Source organism: Emys orbicularis, chromosome 12 (genome assembly GCF_028017835.1).
Source record: "Emys orbicularis isolate rEmyOrb1 chromosome 12, rEmyOrb1.hap1, whole genome shotgun sequence".
Lineage (NCBI taxonomy): Eukaryota > Metazoa > Chordata > Testudines > Emydidae > Emys > Emys orbicularis.
In genome coordinates, this window is record NC_088694.1 from 47363299 (window position 1) to 47385572 (window position 22274).

Consider the following 22274-nt stretch of genomic DNA (forward strand, 5'->3'; position numbering starts at 1 on the left):
CTGTGAGCACAGCAACAGAGTGGTCAGGTGACCTAACCCACAGCAGTTGAAATGGGTAGGGACTATCCAGAGACAAAAGACTTGTGGGTGGTATGGCTAAGTGTAAAAGGCTGGAATGTCACGCTGTTCAGGCTGCTGGAGCTGTGCCAGCTGCTCAGTTCTTCTATCCCGGAAGCTCCAGTGGTATCAACACTGCCAACAGTCCCGTATTACAAGGGACGTCCCTTATTTAAATAGAAAATTGCCTGTCCCATACTCAATCAGTAGGGGGTGCTGTTTCTCCTATATTTCAACAGCAGAGGGTCAGTACACATGGGTGCATCTTTCCACACTGCTCCGGACCCTGGCCCTTCAGTGCTGTACAGGGAAAGCAGACTGGACTATGCTCAAGCCCCTGAGCACAGCCCCATCTGTTTTCCCTATGCAAGCTCTGCCTGGCAACGCAAGTGGACGGAACTGTGTGCCCTGGGGCTGCGCTGAAGGGCCGGGTCGGCAAGAGGCTCTGTCTGGCAGGGGCGTCAGAACTCCCAGAGTGTAGCCGCCCTGCTCACAGAGTCTCTGCCTACGTCCCCAGCAGAGGAGCATAACTGCTGGTTGGTGGCTGCTGCCGCTGCAGCCTGGGGGAGCGAGATGGGCAGGGAGCCTGGTTCTGGCAGCCAAGACCACTGTCAGTGCTGCAAAAAGCAGCAAGAAACACCTCTGGCAAATGTAGGTGAGTCCTGCTTGCTATTATTATTAATAATGATAATGATATTGGGAGGAGGGGTGGGGTGGGGGTATTAAGAAAACCGTCCCTTATTTTTGAAAAACAATGTTGGCAACCCTAATAGCTCATAAAAAAAGACCGCAGGCACAGTTCAGTAACAAAGGCACATGGCCAGGTGTATTGCCTTCCAGGCACTGTCCTAATGCCCTGGCTCCGTGGTGACAGGTAAACTAACACATGAGTACCCAGTGACAAGGAGCGGTTCAGTCAGCAGTGGGAGTCTCTGTTGTCCCCAAGGCCTCACAAAGGGGTAAGTTGAGGTACCCCTATATTTATAGACTGAGACAAACAACCTACGTGCCACCTTATGTGCTGCATGACACCTGCTTGTTACTTCCCCTTGTTCCTGATATCTTTGACAAAACATCCTTATACATTGTTCCATCAAACCATCTTATCTTTTACTAGATTGGGGTGTATTTCTACTAGCCTTCTGAAATGTATTTACATAAATATCTAGCATATTATTGTTTTGCCAATTATATTATATTACTCTGGTTCACAGCCTTTGGTTCAGGCCTCAGACCCTGCACCAGGCCCCATGCTTCAAGTTTTCTCTCTCTCTACTATATTTGGATGTGGAGGGTGTGGATGAGGGGCACAGGTATAGGGAGAAAGGTTGTGGCTGTGGATGAGGTGTGGGTTGCAAATGAGAACTGGTGGCTGGCAAGCCTTCCATTGGTTGTTTGTGAAAAGTCTGTATTTTATTAGCTGATGTCAAGGCAGATGAATGCAGTGCTTGCAAAGACATGCAGCATGGAGGTTTGAAGCTGACCATTGTGGGATAAGAAATACGTGCACTGCCAGGGTTGCCAGGAGGTGGATTCTGTCCAATTCCTGGATCTCGAGGTACCATAAGCTTGCAGGAGAGGAAGGAGCGGGCCATGAGCAGGGGATTCCTGACAACAAGCTGATCTGGGTGGAGAGAGGCGGCCTGCGCTGGCATCACATTTCACCCATCCTGCACCATCTAAGTGGTTAGGGTATGATCTATATATAAAAGAAGAGAGGGAACCAAATGCCATAGCTAAACTTTTTTCAACCTCAAACCTGGCCAGTGTATATACTGTGCTACTGGAGGGGGGCCATATTACAATAGGGTGCATTAGGAATGCTAGATAATATAGATACAGATCTGGCAATTCCATACCTCCGTTGCCCAGTATTTTTAAAGGTCTTGTGTGACAAGCGAGGCTGCCTTTTATTCCACGTAATTGCATGAGAAGCCTCTTTATTTGAGAAAAGAATAAGGTAGAGAGCTTGAAAGGCAATAGGCAAATGAGATAAGTCATTCTTGGACAGATATTCATGCTGACTGCTTCTGTTATACCCAGTAAGGATAAAGGGAGGAGATACCACCTCTCTACATCTCTGTAAACTTCTTTTAATATACAGGACAACTTTTAACACATCAGCAAAATATTTCCTTGCATACTTGAAATGGAAAATGCTGAAATTAAGAAGGATCTGGGCTTTAGGATATATCCATAGCTTTTGATTTATTCTAGTTTTGGAGAGATCTTTCAAAAACTATCAACTACATTCTATAATGATTGGATTAATGAGTATGGATTCTTCAACAGTACAAAAACATTACTGGCATATACACTGATTTGCTATTCTTCCCTGTTTATAGTCACACAGCTGAGTGCTGATGTATGTACATTGACAGTGGTTCAAGAGTGAGAATAAAACAGAGGAGTGAGAGGGGACAGTCTTGTCATGTCCCTCTCTCTAGATGAAATGTGGGAGAAATAACTGTGTTGATAGTAATGGGCAAAGAGAGTTTTATAATACTGTGACCCAGTTCAGGAATATTGGTCCAAATCTGAAATTTTTAGGACAGCCATTCGATAAGGCCACTGTGACATTCCCCTCTGGTGTTATCTGGACGGGTGATCTGCTAAGTCACTCCAATCCTTGACTCTGGGAGCCAGCCTTATCCTACTCTGCTGTGAGAACCCCACTCCTGGGCTGTTCACACACAGCCTCTGGCATGAAAGTTGCTCCCAGCTACTTGCAAGAGAATGACACTAGCCAATATCTCCGGTCCCAGACACAACCCTAGGAACCTCCATCTTGCAGTGTCCAGTTATGCCCACTGGACACTGCAAGCTTCTATAAGTTCATCAATTTAAAAAAGAAATTGATATGTACCAGGCTTGTTCTCCCAATGGGAGTCACTGCAAACCAAACGCACTGCTTCGGGTAGAATAAAAAAACAGATTTATTAACTATAAAGGTAGATTTTAAGTGATTATAAGTCAAAGCATAACAAGTCAGATTTGGTCAAATGAAATAAAAGCAAAACGCATTCTAAGCTTATCTTAACACTTTCAATGTCCTTAAAAACTTGGCTGCTTCTCACCACAGGCTGGCTGGTTACTTTTCAGTCAGGCTCTCCCCTTTGATCGCTTGGTGGTGGTGGTGGTGTCTGTAGATGTAGGTGGAAGAGAGAGAGCATGGCAAAATGTCTCTCCCTTTTATCATGTCCTTTTTTCCTCTTGGCTTTGGCCCCCGTCCTTCAGAGTCAGGTGAGCATTACCTCATCGCAGTCCCAAACTGCCCAAAGGAAGGGGGTGACTCCCTCGAGGGTCTAACAGATTCTTTTGTTGCTGCCTAAGCCAATGTCCATTGTTCCCATGAGGCTGGGCTGGGTTTGTCCCATCCCTGCCCTGATGAGGTGTGAACTGCCTCTCTGTTCTTGGAGAGTTTTTGCATGGGCTTGCTTTAAGCCATGAGGATACATTTTCAGCCTCATAACTATATACATGAAATTATAACCTATAACCTGTAACATTATTGTAACAATTACTGTAACAATTACTATAACATCACTATAACAACCATTCTCAGTGCATTATGAGCCTTCTGAAGACACCCAACATGACAAACTTTGCATTGGATACCACACAATCATGTTATAAAGATGAACATGGGGGTGTAAGTTGTTACCCCGAGGTACAGAGCATCACAGCCACTCAACCTTATCAAATGCTTTCTCCATATATAGAGATAAGGTTATGAAGGGTACGTTTGAGATCTGAATTTGCTGGATCAAGTGAGCAATTTTTCTAGTATCAGCAGCAGCCAATCTTCTTTTAATAAAACCAACCTGATCTGTGCATAATGGATAGTATGATGATATTCAGACATGTCACTAAATTTTTTGCAATTATTTTGCTGTCTGTATTCAATAGGTATATGGGGCAGAGGTTCCCACAGTTGCAACCATCTTTGTTCATCTTTAAGATTAAAGTAATTAAAGCAGTCCTCATATCATGAGAAATGGTTCTCTTTTGGAAAGTTTCAGTGAAGATTTTCCTACCATTAAGGAGTAAGAGCAAAGTGGAACTGCACAAACAGAAATGTTCATAGAATGATGCCTTAAGGTGTGTCTCTCAGTGATGACAATCACTTTGATATGGGTATACAGAAAAATTATAAGCACAAAACAAACTGTTACACTTCATGTGAAAATGAATATGTGTAACCCTTTTGCCAGTTGGAGTCAGGAGCAACAAGGGCCGGGTTCAATACCTAGGGGTTCCTTTTCAACAGTACAACACAAAACCGTCTTGAACCCTCACCAAGTAACCTAGGACAGTTACACACCACCCATTGGGTGCCTATAAAGGCAAATACTTCCCCTTTTGCAAGAACAGAGTCTGATTGTAGAAAATAAACTTTTAAATAAAAGGTGGAAGATAACTTGGCATTAACTTGGGGAAATGCTGCAAGCAGGAGTTGTAAGCATAAAGCCATGAGCAAAACACCCACCCTGGAGTACGTTGGGCAGTGTCCTTTTGCCTCAAGTTCTTAAGTTCAGCAACCAAAAGTTACTTTAACGTGTCCCTCTCTCCTTCCTCCACTGCATCCCACTCACAGTTGTTGTCTTTGGTCAATGAAGACCCAGAGCTGAGAGGTGCATTTGCAGAGTCCTCCTCCTACCCTGGTGTGGTGGGGGACCTGGCTTCCTCAGCTGTTCAGGGGCTCGCTCCAGTATTAGCCATCCTGCTGTCTGCTCACTGCTCTGCTCCGCTGGCTGCCCTGCCATCCACTCACCTCTGTGCTCCACCAGCCACCCTACTGGTCACTCACTGCTCAGTAGCGTAGCTGTGGGGAAGCAGGGGGCGCGGCCGCGCCCCCCTGAGCACATTTTCCAAAAGCTGCGCCTTTCCCGGCTGCCAGCACTGGGCTCCAGACTCAAAGTCCGGAACTGGGTTTTGCATGTGGTCGCTGGCTGGCTCTGGGCTCTGCACTGCCCTCCCCCATCCCCAGCCCTGCTTTCTCGCTCCGGGGCTGCAGTCGGCTGGTTGCCTGCCTCCCCGGGAATGAGGAGGAGCCGCCGGCCCGCAGCTGCCCGGCTCCCTAAGCCAGGGTTGGCGCTGCTGGGAGGGGAAGGGGCTGCAGCGCAGCCCCCAACGCCGCGGGAGGCTGAGGAACAGCAGCCCCGTTGGTCCCAGGCAGCCCCATGCAGAGCGAAGGGGGCTCTGAAGCCCAGCTGGGGCCGGTGGAGAAGGAAGGGAAAGGGGGGGTTCTCCTGGTCTCTCTTCAGCGGATGGGGCTGAGAGAGCGGCAGAACCAGGAGGCAAAGAAGTGATATGTGAAAACAGAGTACTAGGTTAGTCATGCCCATTTTGAGCAAAATGCCTGGATTTTGGAAAGCAAATATTTATTTTTTTTCTACCATACATAATTATATATAATGCATAATTGATGTGAGGACAAAACTTAATGATTATCCTACATTCTTGTCTCATTACATCATTTTTATAGCACAGAAATGTAGACGTCGCCTATGGGTTTGGAGATTTTGCCGATGACATGTTTTAAATCCGAGTGTATTTTAAGGATGAAGTTATATGTCTTTCAACAAGTAGGTTAAAAACCGGAGTCTTAATAGAACCTTAATTAGAGAGTGGAAATACTGGGCCCTAATCCTACAGTGAGAACCATATAGACCCCAAGGTGCACATACTTCTCATGGCAAGATTGGGGTAGTAAAGGGAAACCTTTTAGCTATAAAGAGACCAGTCTGAAATTCAGTTACAATGCATTTGTTATTATTCATTATTTCTATTAAGATGGCACCTAGAAGCCCCAGCCTTGATTAGTGTCCCATTGTGCTAGGCATTGTACAAAACCACAGTAAGATACAGTCTCTGACCTGCATGTTTATAGTCTAAATAGACATGTCAGATAAGGAAAGGAGGGGAAGTTACTTGCCCATGGTCAAACAGTAGGTCAGTGGCAGAATTGGGAACAGGATCTAGATCTTATCCACTGACCTATACTGTCTTTTAGCACAGAAATGTAGGGCTATTCCCTCTATGTATTTAATATTGGGAAAATATTGTTATAAGAATATTACAGCAGCAACAAGAGTGCTAGAACAATTTGTATAGTGAGGGTGCTGAGAGACATTGAGCCCCCTCCCGTACTCACCCCCCCTCAGTGCTGCACCCGGGGCTGTGAAACTGATCTCAGTGCAGCTTGTGAAGGAAGGAGGGTAAATGTGCTTTAAGGTGCCAGTTATGTCTCCTCAGTCTCACTGCTGACTAGCTGCAGACCCAGTGCTCAGAATTAAGCAGTGTTCTCAGGGCTACTATACTCTATACTAGTTTTCAATTGCCTGCTAAATGCTTCAGCCATGTCACCTTTTCACTTAGCTATCTCCTGAATAGTGGTGACTGGGAATGGGGGGGGGGGGAGTGTAGCAGATGCCAATTTGAGGTGAATAGTCTCTTGGCCAGATTCTACTCGGTTTATGGTGCTTTGTGCTATGGATTGGAGCAAAGTGGCTGGTGAATATCAGTTGTGGGTACAGGAGGGTTTCATTGCATCTTCTCTTGGCCCCAGCTACTGTTCTCCCTTCTTGTTGCATTGATACTGGGTGGGTGTGTCTCACCTTTTTTTAAAAAATCATATATGCTAGGGACAGTCTTGTCCTCTTCTCCTCCCCTGATGTCAGTGTAGATGCAGGCAGTGCAAAATGTACTACAGTCATATAGTATCTCAATGCACAGCTGCATGTCTCTGATCTGAGGTTTGAAGAACAATGTGGCACTAGCTATTTTACAGGATGTCTAGATTTCATTCCTGTAGTAACAGAGCTGGTGATAGGAAAGCAGGAAGAGGTTTGTTTTTTGTTGGTTGGGGGTGTGTGTGTGTACACAGCTTAAATTGGTTAAAAACCCTAACTTTCAGTACTCAGTGTTTCAAAAATGGTAGACTGCCAACCTGTGTCGTAGAGATGTCTTTTGTTTAAGTACAAATAAATATGTATAACGAATTTAAAAGTATGTAATTAGTAATTTGATATGTCGGGTGGCGCCTTTTTTTATGTGTTCGCTCCCCCTGATGTTAGAACCTGGCTACGCCACTGTCACTGCTGCACTCCACTCCGCCGGCCACCCTGCCGGCCACTCACCACTTCGCTGGCTACCCTGCTGGTCCCTCGCCACCCTGACAGCCGCCCTGACGGCTACTCACTACTCTGCTCTGCACCCTCTGGGATGTATTGATGTCCCACCACGTAACACAGCTCACATGGCTAGTGCAGGCTGGGAAGTCTCTTGCATCAGAGACACTGTCCCAAAGCCGGCCTAATGCTTAGGCCTGGTTACCAGTGATTTCAGCTCTATTGGTCTGCAACAAGACTCTCCATTGAGTCTCAATCAGCTCTGTTATTACACAGTGGAAACAGGAAGGGTCAAATGATGTCTGGGAGGGCCCACACTACCAGGTACAAGTACTTGTCCCCACCTTCTCTCAACTCTCCTGGGCTTTGGTATCCATGTCCCCTGCCTAGTGAGTGCAGATTTGTTGTGATGGAGTCCCCCGGGTGCAACCTGGATTGTAGGACTACTGAGCCCTCCAAATCCAACAACCTGGGCTGCCTATCACACTGTGATGCTGATGTCAAGCTACAAACCTCTGGCAAGCACTGCACTTATACAGCCATCCACGGGCAGGGACACGCCCAACTGAGTTACATGAATGATCTCCCAGCCACTCATGAACCATTAATAGAGAGGCTCCAGCCAGTTTCCCCCAGCTCACCAATCTTGCACCCCAGAGCTGTATTATCTGACACTGGTCAGAAGCCTGGCCAGGGTAAGTTCATTACCTAGTTCACCACTTCATCAAAGGAAGTGGACATGCACCAGCCTTTGTAACCTGAGCTGAGATTTCCCCAGGCAATTCAACCAAAACACACTGTTTAGGTAAAACATAAAACAGATTCATTAACTACAGAAAGATAGACTTGAAGTGATTATAAGTAGCAAGCATAGAGATCAAAGTTGGTTACCTAAGAAACAAAAATAAAGTTGCAGTCTAATTCTAATTTAAACAGACTAAGCAAGATTTGAATCAAGCAGTGTTTCACCCTGAGAGATAGTACAGGCAGGTTACAGTTCCTCAGTACATAGACTAGGACTCTTCCAGCCTGGGACGAAACTTCCCACTTCAAAGACTTTGTCTTCCAGACGTGCTTCCGGGTGTTGAGATGGGAATGGAGGGGGGAGAGGCTTTCTCTGCATCTAGAGACAAGGCTATGGAGGGAGCATCTGACATCTGAGCTCGCTGGATCAAGTGAGTGATTTTTCTTATGTTATCAGCAGCCAATCTTCCTTTAATAAAAGCAACCTCATATGCATGTACAATTGATGGGATGGTGATGTTTAATTGTGTTGCTAAATGTTCTGCAATTATATTTCAATCTGTGTTCAACAGCAATATGGGGCGGAAGTTGCCACAGTTGAAACCATCTTTGTTCCTCTTTAATATTCACGTAATTAAAGCAGTTCTCATGTCATGAGACATGGTTCCTTCTCGGAAAGTTTCAGTGAAAACGTTTCTACCAGTAAAGAGTAACAGAAAAGTGAGGGGCACAAAAATAGAAATGTTAAGAACATGAAGCCTTAAGATGGCTGTGTGTGATCAGGCAATCACTTTGATGGGGTACATGGAAAAACTATAAGCACATAATAAACAGTTACATGTTGTGTGGAAATAAATATGGCTAACATGATTTTATGGTACATAAGGGGTAAGGGTTGCACTATGGAGGCAAGGTGCATTCCTATGAAACACGTAGTGTTTATTGCAAATGGACAAAACAACTGTCAATAAGACATGCTATTTAATTAAAAACCCATAGAGGCTCCAACAAGGAGCCACGATAGGTTTCGTTTTCTTTTTCAGACTGCTGTGTGCTTCGGATGCAAAAACCTACCCAGCACCAAGACAGATCAGTGAATATAAGAATGGAGCTTAACCATTAACACTCTTATCCAAAAGTTCTGTTTAGTCGTGGTGTAAAGTAATCACTATTAGGAAGTAAAAACCCATATGGCAATGTTTTGTAAATGGAAAAAGAATAATTGCATTAAACCTAAGCAATTATATAAAACATTGCAAATCCCTAGATTAAAAACAAATCCAACAAGTATTTTAGGGTTACATCTATTGAAATTATTGTTGAGTAATATTTAGTTTATTAATATGCAAAGTGTTACATTTCACCAGTCTGCAGTCAGTGGCGTTTCATCAAAAATGGTTACAAACCATTGAAAGACGTTATGGACAAAAAAGGAAATTTAAATGCATGAGCCTGCCAAGGTGAGGCAGCAGTGAAACCAAAGGCAGTTTGGTGGAATTGGAAGGGGAGTCAAGATGTCTGGGACTGGTATGTCACTCAGAAAGGAAGCTGACAGAGAGATGCTGTGGGAACATGACCGAGCATTTCAACAGAAGCTAGCAGCAGAACTACTTGATCCATTTCATGAGCTAGGCTTTCAGCCAGAATTAGCATCAAAAGTACCATATTATGTGTTAGTATATAGGCCTGTTTGTTAGCCTGAGACAGAATTTTGGGTTTGACTTTTTGATACTTTTATACTTTATACTAATATGTATGAAGAACAAAAGACAAAGACACTGTGTGTTACATCTGCCCACAAGCAGATGGGGTGAAAAGAGATAAGAGATGGAACTAAAGTGTTACAGGGTATGGTGGGAGTGTTATTATGAGCATACACTGGAAGGCTGCCTGGCTCTTTTCTTAAGCCAAGGTTAAGCAACAAGTTAAGAGGGGCAAGGGGGTTGGGGGTCAGGCATAAAAATACTAAAAGCCAAAGCCTGGCCTTGACCAGAGCACAACCTCACTCCTTACCCCTCCCATGGGATACAAAAGAGGTGGGATGAAGACCCCAGACCCACGACCCCCAAAACGGAACATGACCATAAGTTGTAAGGGGTGTCACTAGGGGCGTGCACTGCAGGTATATTTGGACCTGCTAAGAAGGAGGACGTGGGAATAGGAAATGGGAATGGGAATGGGGAGGGGGAAGGGGGGACACAGGCATGGCTCTGTGGCGTCAGAGCTGGGAACGGAACACTGGGAAACAGACTCTGCCGGCGTGCAGAGCTATGGATCTGCTTGCTTGGGACTAACCCCAATAAACATCACATGGCCTGCACTGCGGACTTCCCGTCTTCTGCTTTGTGTCTGCATGACAAGAACCAGGGGAGAGGGTGAAGGGAAAGCCTTCTAGCATTATGAAAGGCAACAAAAAAAAATTAATAAAGAGCTTTTAACTATATGTACCATGCCCTATCCACCCAGTTACCTCCGTTAGTGACAATCCCCTGGGTTTTGATGTACAGGCCTAGATTCTTCTGGATCCCGCCTCCAACTCACCAGGGTGTAACTTCCTTATTTTCTTCCCGTATGAATTTATATGGCCATGCCTCCACCCCCCTCGCTCCTTCCTGGCAGGGTCACCAGGGCAGCTTGGGAGGAAAATTCTAACCACAGTATAAACCCTATTTACTATATAGTTGAAGACTCCCCAGAAATAGCACAGACACATACAATATATCCAATATAGTAATTATATTAAACAGGAGATAGAACATAACATAACATAATATAACAGGGTAAAGCACTATTCTCAGGACCACCAGTGCCCACGCTGATAATACCCTTGAATTTCCCCAGTCATGTGACCTGATACAGCAAATGTAAAATTAGTGTCCCGTTGCTTAACACATACTTTGTAGGGGCCCTTGATGACCTGTGACTGCGATATCTTCCGTGCCGCAGTTAGCAACTTGGCTGACTGGGTTCAGTAGAGCCCAAAAAACTCACACCTGTATAAGATGATGTCCCTACATTGTTTTAATAGGCAGCAGGTAATAAAATCCCCAAACCCTGACCCCCTGGCTTCAGGGCAACAGTTCAGGATGTAGGGAGTCTCCTACACAACTTCCCTGACCAGCTAACTAAAACATGGTGCACTCACAACTCTGAAAATGATCCTCAGGTTCAGAGATGATGATGATCCTCAGGGGGCTGATGATCATGCCGCAGGCATCCTCTTTGTACAAGAATCAGGCTGTTTCTGATCCCCGGATTTCCCCTTGCCTCAAAGGGATGCAAAGCTCAAGGTGCAGGTTACAAAACTATAATAAAAATCCAACCTTTAGTGTGCTACCTTAGCGCTCAGACAGACTCACAGCTGATGGGAGCCCTGGACTAGCAGCCAGAGCAGAGCTTGTCATGTGGTGACAGATCTCACCTAGGGAACTGGAGCTAACTCAGTCTGGCTGGGGGAAGTTTTCCCAACAAAGCTCTACTAACTAGGAGTAACTTGAAGAGTGAAAGCATCAAGCTGAGGAATCTCGATCCAGGTCCCCAGAAGCCAGTTCTCAGAGGAAACCCTCCATGCAGGCCTCGGACTAACCCACTCCCCACACACCCAGACTCTCCAAAATGGCTTCCCTGACCCTCTCCCCAGGCACCCAGGGGTGGGCATCTCACTCCCTATTGGTCAGGCTTGTTCTTCTTCCTGCGCTTTCACGTCTCAACCATTTGACTCTGCCCCCTCCTCTGAGAAGGCTGCCTGCTACTCTCCTGCAAGTCAACAGTAGCCTGTCATCCTAAACTGTGTCTCTCCTCTCTCCCGCTTGGTTGTCAGCAGACTCAGTCTTGCCTCTGCTCCCCTTCCTCCCAGGGACAGTGTGCTTATCCCTAAGTTAAATGCACACAGAGCCTCGGGGACCTAGGTAATTTCCTTGGGGGGTTATATATATATCCAGGCCATGACATGAATCCAATAAAAAACTTTCTGAAGGTGAAACTTGTACTGATGAGTCATGTATCAAAATGTGCCACAAATTCCCAAACGGAGAATGACTGAGGGTCCGCCTGGGTGAGGACAAAGAATGGACACTGGGGGTGCTTTTAGGGGGCCTGGGATCTATGGGGTACAGGGATGATTGGAGGGTGGGGAACAGCACAGGACGAAGGTTCAGTAGAGGTACATCCCATCCCACTCTGTAACCTCAGGGATATTGGCCTTATCCGTGACCCCCCAGTGCCTCCTCTTTGCCAGAGATGGTCCATGTGGCTCCCTCCGGGGGGGAGGGATAACTCAGTGGTTTGAGTGTTGGCCTGCTAAACCCAGGATTGTGAGTTCAATCCTTGAGAGGGCCATCTGGGGCAAAATCAGTACTTGGTCCTGCTAGTGAAGGCAGGGGGCTGCACTCAATGACCTTTCAGGGTCCCTTCCAGCTCTATGAGATAGGTATATCTCCATATATTTAGCTGATAGCCCTGGCGCAGCCAGCTTCGCATCTGGTCACTTGGTGGCATCCAGGAGAGAAAATGTCATGGAAAAGGTGCCTCCTGCTGGCTTAGCCGTGGCTTGAGCAGAGTCAGTGGTCCATGGCTGTGTCTGCGCCGGGTGATATGGCCCCTTACGGGCCCCTGCAGGGGAAGCCCAACCAGGAATTTACTCATCTGGAGACCCTGCCACCTGGGATTCGCTCCTGCCCCTTGGAGCAAGGGTGCTTGTGGATAGGGGTATGATCTGGTATACAAAATCCATGCTGGGATCGAAGGGGTTAAAAGACTATACTGAGCCCAGCTAGGCCCACCCCCAACCCAGCAGAGCAGGCTGCAACTGGAGACAGGGCTGAAAAGGGAGCAGCCCAGCTCAGAAGGGGAAGGTTGCAAGGAGCAGACCTACCCTGCAGCCTCCTGCAAAGGAGTCAGAAATACCTCCTGGGGGGCAGGGACACTATTCACTAGACCACCCAGCCCAACCAAGGACCCTACTATGGGGGCAATGGGGATTACATTGATGGGTGGCTTCCCACAGCCATGACCCTTATATCCAGCTAGGCCTCAGCACAGAGCCCCTGGGATCACATGGTAAGCAGGGCTAGGCTGGCTTGACTTGACTGGGAGACCAAGTGCTGTGGGGTAGGAGCTCAGTCCTAGGGAGCACTCTGCTGCAGTGGGTGGGGAGGGGGGCTCAGAGAGGCACTGGGGGCATCACTCACCTTGCCTCCTTCTCAGGTACCAGCCCAGGGCCCCGATGCCCAGCACAGTGAGGATGCAGCCAGTAACAATCAATGAGACACGAGCTTGGCCCATGGTCTGGGAATCTGGAAATGCCCCAAGACACATTGAGCCATGGGTCCCCCAAAATCCCTTCCACCCTTCCCCTCCCTGGGGCCTGCCCACCGACTCCATGCCCGAGAATCCTAAACTAGCAACCTCCCTTCCCCAGCCAGTCTGGCCATCTCAGTCACCCATCCCCCATGTGGCTATCCTGCAGCTAGAAACCTCATTTACTGTCTCCCCTGCCTCTCTGTGAGCCCCCCCTTATCCCCTCTCTGGTTTTCCCTCCCCTCTGAGCCCCCCAAAACATGTCTCCCCTTCCCCCTAAGACCTCTCTCTAACTATCCCCTGGTGACCCCCAAAACTCCAGCTCTGCATTTCCCACCTCCCTCATCCCCCCCGCTCCTCCACCATAGCCCTCCCCACAGTAGGAGGCACCCCATTCCAAGCCTCTTCCCACTGTTCTGCCACTCTGCCCCCCCTAGTACTCACCCCAGGTCACCCTCAGGGGGTCACCCCCCAGGGTGATATGTCTCACCACACACACATGCTCAGTGGGGCTGACCCCCTCCTGCCCCAGCTCGATGGACACCTGGATCTGGAAGGTGGGGTCTCCATTTGGCTGGATCCCGCTGGTCAGCTGCTCCCCCTGGGCCACCTGGCCCCCCCGCTCCCAGATCACCTCGATGTCGCGGGGATAGAACCCTGTCACGTGGCAGATGAGGCGGCGCAGCCGGTCCTGAGTCCCTGGGACAAGGGCCACACGCGCTGTGGGTTGGGCTGAGGGCAGGGGGAAAAAGGGTTATTAATCACAGGGAATGGGATAGCAGGGGCTGCGGGTCAGGAATTGAGGGGCATCAGCAGAGATGTCACCTGTCTTCTGAGCAGTGAATGGCGCAGAGCTTTCAATCCAGAACTTGCATCGCTGGGGTGTGAACAGTTTCATCACTCCAAAAGTCTCCCCTTCACGGTTCCAGCGCTCCGCCACTCGCCAGGCTGCTGGGTGCACCGAGAACCAGCGGTTCTGGTCGGACTGGTACCGCAGCACGTCCTCCCCATTGAGGGAATATCTGGTGATGGCTTGGGCAGCACCGGTGGCATCGTCCAGTTCACAGGTCTTCAGGACTTGCATGTAGTAGGGCTCTGGGGGCAGAATGGCTGCGTGAGCAACTGGGCATGGAACTGCCACCGGGGGCAGAGTGGGGCTGAAATTCTTTCATGCATGGAACCCAGGAGTTCTGACTTCCTGCCGCCCCCTCCCCCCAACATGCAACCCACCAGACTCTACACCTCTCCCAGAGTTTGGGATGGTACTGAGGAGTCCTGCCCCCTACCACTCTGCTCTAACCACCAGAGCACTCCCCTCCCAAAGCTGGGACAGAACCCAGGAGTCCCAGCTCCCAACTTGCCCTGTTCTAACCACTATTCCTCTGGGAGAGCAGGAATACAACCCCAGAGTCCTGGCTCCCAGCATCCCTCCTTCCACTACATATAAGGGAAATCACTCCCCTCTGGTGTCCTCTCCCAGCTCCCTTCCACCTCCTTTGAGCCGCCCACCCATCCCTTTCCTGAGTCAAGTGGAATGCTGGGGCTGAAGGACTCACCTGTTTTGGGGGAGCTGGTGTTCATTTCACGCACCAGGGCCTGGTACTCAGTCTCCACCCAGGAGTCCCAGACTGGGCACCGAGCACTGCGCACGCTCCAGAACTGGTGGCTGTTCTTGTCCCCTGGGGTGTAGCCATGGCGAGGAGCCAGCTTGCCGGTGTTGCTGTCATAGGCTGAGAGCACCAGGTCATTCATCCTCTCCACACTCAGCCGCCTGGGCAGCCCAGGGGCCGCCTGTGGGGAGATGAGCTGGAGATAGGAGAGGCGGTGAACCCCTGTAGTAAGGAGAGCATCTGTGATGGGAATGGGATCCAGACATGTGGGACACAATCCCAACGGGCCCCTGCAGCACCCAGCCCCAGGGGAAAGAGACTGGGATGGGGAATGGAACCCAGGCATCGGCAGAACAGAGGTCACTTACCAGCACAGGCAACAGAGCAGAGACACATGAGCCAGAAGGACACTGAGACAGGTTTGGCCTGAGGCGCCATCACCCTGGAGGGGACAGGGCGGCAGCTCTGCAGGTTCAGGCCTGGGGCCAGGACCCAGAGAGCTGGAGAGGGCACGGCCGCCCCTCCCTGTGCTGAGCTCTCTGCTGCTCTGACAGGAAACACAAGAGGGGAAACTCAGACCCACAAGCTGAGAAAATTCAACAGAGACAAATCAACTGTCCGTTCCCCGCACTGCTCGCTGCGTCACAGGAAGCCTCGCTCTCCACCAGCACAATAGAGACTGAATAACTCCTGTTGCTTGTTCCAGTTGAATCTGTTATAACGTGTGTTTACTTTATGGGGAAGTTTTCTATGAGCACAGCAGAAGAGTCATCAGGTGACCCAACCCACAGCTGTTGAAATCAATAGGGACTATCCAGAGACAGAAGACTTGTGGGTGGTGTTGTTATGTGTAGAAGGCTGGAATGTCACACTGTTCCGGCTGCTGGAGCTGTGCCCGCTGCTCAGTTTTTCTATCCCGGAAGCTCCAGTGGTATCAACACTGCCAACAGTCCCGTATTACAAGGGACATCCCTTATTCAAATAGAAAATTGCCTGTCCCATACTCAATCAGTACGGGACGCCTTTTATCCTATATTTCAACAGTAGAGAGCCACTACACATGGGTGAATCTTTCCACTCCCCTCCGGACCCTGGCCCTTCGGTGCTGTGCCAGGAAAGCAGATGGGGCCATGCTCAAGCCCTTGAGTGCAACCCTGTCTGCTTTCTGTGAGCAGGTTCTGTATGGCAGGGCGAGTGAACAGGGCTGTGTGCCCTGGAGCTACACTGAAGGGCCAGGGTCAAGAAGGGGATCTGTCTGACAGGGGGGTCAGTACTCCCAGGGTGTAGCATCCCCGCGCACAGAGACTCTGCCAGCGTCCCCAGCAAAGGAGCATAATTGCTGGTTGGTGGCTGCTGCAGCTGCAGCTTGGGGGAGCGAGACGGGCAGGTTCTGGCAGCCAAGACCACTGTCAGTGGTGCAAAAAGCAGCAAGAAACAGCCCTGGCAAATGTAGGTGAGTCCTGCTTGGTATTATTATGATAATGATATCGGGAGGAGGGGTGGGACGGGGGTGACAAGAAAACAGTCCCTTATTTTTGAAATACAATATTGTCACCCCAAATGCTAGCAGATCAGGCAGCTTGCGAATTCAGCAGACCTCGATGTTGCTCATAAAGAAAGACCACAGGCTCGGTTTGGTGACAAAGGCATTTGGCCAGGTGTATTGCCCTCAAGGCACAGTCCTAGCGCCCTAACTCAGTGGTGACAGGTACACTGACACATGAGTGCCCAGTGGCAAGGAAGGGCTCAATCAGTGCCAGTCTCTGCTGTCCCCTAGGCCACACAAAGGGGTAAGTTGAGGTACCCCAACATTTATAGCATGAGACAAACAACTTACGTACCACCTTATGTGCTGCATGACACCTGCTTGTTACTTCCCCTTGTTCCTGATATCTTTGACAAAACATCCCTATTCATTGTTCCATCAAACCATCTTATCTTGTACTAGATTGGGGTGTATTTGTAGGAGCCTTCTAAAATGTATTTATATAAATATCTAGTAAATCAGCGGTTCTCAAACTTTAGCAACCCAAGAACCCCTATTTTGATTTAAAATTTTCTGGGGACCCCCAAGCCCCCCTGCTCAGCCCTTGCCCCACCCCTTTCCCCAGGGCCATGCCCCTGGCCCACCCCTTCTCCGAGGCCCTACCCCCCACTCAGTCCATCCCCCCTCACTCCATCGCTCACTCTCCCCCATGCTCACTCACTTTCACCAGGCTGGGGCTGGGGGTTGGAGTGTAGGAGAGGGTGAGGGGTGCAGGGTCTGGGAGGGAGTTTGGGTACAGGAAGGGGTGAGGGCTGTGGGCTGAGGCAGGGGGTTGGGGTGCAGGAGGGAGTGAGAGGGAAGGGCTTACCTCAGGCGGCTCCCGAAACCAACTGGCAGAAGCTCCTAGGTGGGGAGGCCAGGGGGTCTCTGCGAGCTGCCCCTGTCCACAGGCACCACCTGCGCAGCTCGCATTGGCCACAGTTTCCAGCCAATGGGAGCTGCAGAGTCAGTGCTTGGGGCGGGGGCAGCGCGAGGAGATCCCCTGTCCCCCGCATCCCAGGGGCTGAAGGGACGTGCCCGTCGCTTCCGGAAGCGGTGGGGAGCCAAGACAGGTAAGCCTGTTCCCCAGTGTGCTGGAGGCATGCCTAGGAGGGAGGGGGATGAGTTTCTCAGCGGGACCTGCAGACACCCTGGAGTCCCCTTGGGGACCTCCATGGGTCTGCGGACCCCAGTTTGAGAAATGCTGTAGTATATTATTTTGTCAAAGCCAAGCTACTCTGGTTCTCAGCCTTTGGCTCAGACCTCAGGTCCTGCACCAGGCCCCATGCTCCAGGCTCTCTCTCTCTGCTACAGTTGGGTGTGGAGGGTGGTGATAGGGGGCACAGGTATAGGGAGAGGGGTTGTGGCTGTGGATGAGGTGTGGGTGGCAAATGAGGACAGGTGGTTGGCAAGCCATGCATTGGTCATTTGTGAAAAATCTGTATTTTACTAGCTGATGTCGAGGCAAGTGAATGTGGCGCTTTCGAATACAAGCAGCATGGAGGTTTGGAGCTGACAGCGTGGCAACCTGACCGCTGTGGGATAAGAAATATGTGCACTACCAGGGTTGCCAGGAGGTGGATTCTGGCCAATACCTGGATCCCGAGCTAGCATAAGCTTGTAGGAAAGGAAGGAGTGGGCCATGAGGTGATTCCTGACAACAAGCTGCTCTGGGTGGAGAGAGGCGGCCTGTGCTCGCATCACATTTCACCCACCCTGCACCATCTAGTGGTTAGGTTGTGATCTATATATAAAAGAAGAGAGGGAACCAAATGCCATAGCTAAGCTTTTTTCAACCTCAAACCTGGCCAGTGTGTTTACGGAGCTACTGGAGGGGAATCATATTACAATAGGGTGCATTAGGAATGCTAGATAATATAGATACAAATCTGGCCACCCCATACCTCCAGTTGCCCAGTATTTTTAAAAGGTCTTCTGTGACAAATGAGGCTGTCTTTTATCCCATATCAATTCCATCAGAGGCCCATTTTTTTGAGCAAAGAGCAAGGGACAGACCTTCAAAGGCAATAGGCTAATGAGATAAATCATTCTTGGACAGATATTCATGTTGACTGTTTCTATCCTCCCCAGTAAGGATAAAAGGAGGAGATACCACCTCTCTACATCTTTGGACATTTCTTTTAGTATATGGGACAACTTTTAACACATCAGCAAGTTCTTTCCTTGCATACTTGCAATGGAAAATGCTGAATCTAAGAAGGATCTGGTCTTTTGGATATATCCATAGCTTCTGATTTATTCTAGTTAATGCAAAAATGAGAGATCTTTAAAAAAATATCAACTACATTCAGTAATGATGGGATTGATGAGGATGGATTCTTCAATAGTACAAACATGTTATTGACATATAAACTGATTTTGTATTCTTTCCTGTTTATAGTCACACCTTCAGTGGCTGAGTGCTGAGGTATGTACACTGCCAGTGGTTCTAGAGTGAGATTAAAAAGAAGGAGCGAGAGGGGACAGCCCTGTCATGGCCCTCTCTCTAGTTGAAATGTGGGAGAAATAATTGTATTGATAGTGATGTGCAGGGAGAGTTTTATAATACTGTGACCTAATTCAGGAATATTGGATCTAATCTGAAATTTTTAGGACAGCCATTCAATAAGGCCACTCAACCCTATCAAATCCTTTATCTGCATCTAGAGATAAGATTATGGAGGGTACATCTGAACTTGCTGGATCAAGTGAGCAATTTTTCTAGTATCATCAGCAGCCACTTTTCTTTTAATGAAACCAACCTGATCTGTGCATAATTGATGGTATGATGATATTCAGTCATGTCGCTAAAATGTTTGCAATTATGTTGCTATCTGTATTCAATAGGGATATGGGGCGGAGGTCGCCACAGTTGCAACCATCTTTGTTCATCTGTAAGATTAAAGTAATTAAAGCAGTCCTCATGTCACGAGACATGGTTCCTTTTTGGAAAGTTTCAGTGAAGACCTTCCTCCCAGTAAGGAGTAAGAGCAAAGTGGAATTGCATAAATAGAAATATTAATAGCATGAAGCCTTAAGGTGTGTCTCTAAGTGATCAGAAAATCACTTTGATAGAGGTTTATGGAAAAACTATAAGCACAAAACAGTTACACTTCATGTGAAAATGAATATGGTGTAACCCTTCTGCTAGTTGGAGTCAGCAGTAACAAGAGCTGGGTTCAATACCTAGGGGTTCCTTTTCAACAATACAACACAAAACCATCTTGAACCCGCACCAAGTAACCTGGGATTATTACACACCACCATTTGGTGCCTATAGAGGTAATACTTCCCTCTTGCAAGAACAGAGTCTGAGTGTAGAAAAGAAACTTTTAATAAAAAGGGAGATGATAACTCGGCATTAACTTGGGAAAATGCAACAAGCAGGAGTTGAAAGCATAAAGCCATGAGCAAAACACCCACCCTAGAGTACATTGGGCAGTGTCCTTTTGCCTCAAATTCTTAAGTCCAGCAACCAAACGTTGCTTTAACATGCCCCTCCCTTATTCCTCCAGTGCACCCCACTCACAGTTGTTCTCCTTAGTCAGTGAAGACCCAGAGTTCAGAGGTGCCTCTGTAGAGTTCACTTCCTACCCTGGCGGGGGGGCACCTTGATTCCGCCTCTGTCCAGGGAATCACTCCAGTATTAGCCATCCTGCCGGATGCTCACTGCTCAGCCCCACCGGTTTCCCTGCCGGTCACTTGCCGCTGCACTCCGCTCCACCAGCCACCCTGATGGCCACTCACCACTCCGCCAGCTGCCCTGCTGGTCCCTCGCCACCCTGACGGCTGCCCTGTCAGCTACTCACCACTTTGTTCTGCTTTGCACCCTCTAGATGTATTGATGTCCCACCATGTAACACAGCTCTCAGTGATTTCAGCCGTTAGTGGGGGAGTCTCATGGCTAGTGCAGACTGGGAAGTCTCTTGCATCAGAGTCACTGTCCCAAAGCCGGCCTAATGCTTAGGCCTGGTTATCAGTCATTTCAGCCCTATTGGTCTGCAACAAGACTCTTCACTGAGTCTCAATCAGTTCTGTTATTACACAGTGGAAACAGGAAGGGTCAAATGATGTCTAGGACCCTCAGGGAGGGCCCACACCACCAGGTATAAGTACTTGTCCCCACCCTCTTTCAACTCCACTGGGCTTTGGCACCCATGCCCCTTGCCTAGCGGATGCAGTTTAGTTGAGGGTGAGTCCTTCATTCAGGGTGTGACAGCCTGGATTGTGGGACTGCTGAGGCATCCAAACCCAACAACCTGAGCTGCCTCTCACACTGTGATGCTGATGTCAAGCTACAAACCTCTGACAGGCCCTGCACTTACACAGACATACACAGGCAGGGACACACCCAACTGAGTTACATGAATGATCTCCCAGCCACTCATGAACCATTAATAGAGAAGCTTCAGCCAGTTTCCTCCAGCTCACCAGTCTTGCACCCCAGAACTGTAACATCTGACACTGGTCAGAAGCCTGGCCAAGGTAAGCTCATTACCTAGTTCACCACTTTGTCAACAGAAGTGGACATGCCCCAGCCTTTGTAATCTGAGCTGAGATTCCCCAAGCACTTCAACCAAAACACACTGTTTTAGGTAAAATATAATACAGATTCATTAACTACAGAAAGATAGACTTTAAATTATTATAAGTCGCAAGCATAGAGATCACAGTTGGTTACCTAAGAAACAAAAATAAACGTGCAGTCTAATTCTAATTTAAAGAGACTAAGCAAGATTTGAACCAAGCACCCTAACAGATGGTACAAGCAGGTAACATTTCCTCAATACACAGGCTAGGACAACCTCCAGCCTGGCACCAAACTTCCCCAGTTCAAAGTCTTTGTCTTCCAGACATGCTTCCAGGTGCTAAGATGGGGGCGGAGGGAGAGAGGCCAAATGATGATGTCATTCTCCCTCTTTTATACTTTCTTCCAGCTTGCTGGAAAGATCTTTTCTGTGACTTGGGTTAGTCCACCCCTATGGCATACATGCCTTCTCTGAGAAGTCTCTGGGAGAGTGAATTGGGTGTTGATGAGCCATTAATGCCCATCTGGCTGGTGATGGCTACTCCTTTGTTGTAACTGAAAGGCTGGCTGTGGGTGTTCTCAACTTCACAACATATTTCAGTGACAGATAGAGCAATGCTTCATAACTCCACATACAATGATAGCACACACAATCCAACAGGATATTAATGTTCAACAGATCAAGACTTTTTAAATGATACCTCACAAGGCATATTTTTACAACATATATCATAATTATATGACAGTGGTGAATATGGGGGTTTCAGGGTGCTACTTTGAGGTACAGAGTGTCACACAGGGTACAAGTACAGTTCTGCTGCCCTTGATTAGCACAACAAGGATAATAACTCTTTAGTACCCCTGCCCCCAATAACAAAATGACATGGGAATCCAACACCAGCGGAAAGTCATTATATCCCCATCATGCTGAGCACCTAGGCAGGGTGGTTGTGCCCATGCAAACAAGGTTGGCTCCTGAAGTCTTCTTCCCCAGTTCACCACTAGATGTCAGGGGAGAGCTCATTCAGACCCTACATCAGCTAACATGATTTTATGGCACATAAAGGATAAGGGTTGCTTTATGGAAGGAAGGTGCATTCCCATGAAAAATGGAGTGTTTATCGCAATGGATAAAACAACTGTCAATAAGACATGCTATTTAATTCAAACCCAAAGATGCTCCAACAAGGAGCCACAATAGCTTGTGTTTTCTTTTTCACATGGCTGTGTGCTTTGGATGCGAAAACCAACCCGGCACCAAGACAGACCAGTGAATATATAAATGGAGTGTCACCATTAACACGCTTATCCAAAGTTGTGTTTAGCCGTGGTGTCAGGTAAATGTTGTTAGCAAGAAAAAACCTATATGGTAGTGATAG

General features: G+C 48.3%; 1 protein-coding gene across 1 annotated transcript; it reads right to left on the bottom strand.

Moving 5' to 3' along the window:
* Window positions 1-12417: 12417 nt before the first annotated feature.
* On the bottom strand, window positions 12418-15390 carry LOC135886981 (DLA class II histocompatibility antigen, DR-1 beta chain-like). Its single transcript, XM_065414757.1, has 6 exons — window positions 15211-15390; window positions 14789-15064; window positions 14058-14327; window positions 13677-13964; window positions 13124-13228; window positions 12418-12545 (listed from the first exon to the last, which is right to left on the bottom strand). Exons 1-6 carry the CDS (start codon window positions 15278-15280, stop codon window positions 12418-12420), a joined length of 1137 nt encoding a protein of 378 aa, XP_065270829.1. The 5' UTR covers window positions 15281-15390.
* Between the last annotated feature and the right edge of the window lie 6884 nt (window positions 15391-22274).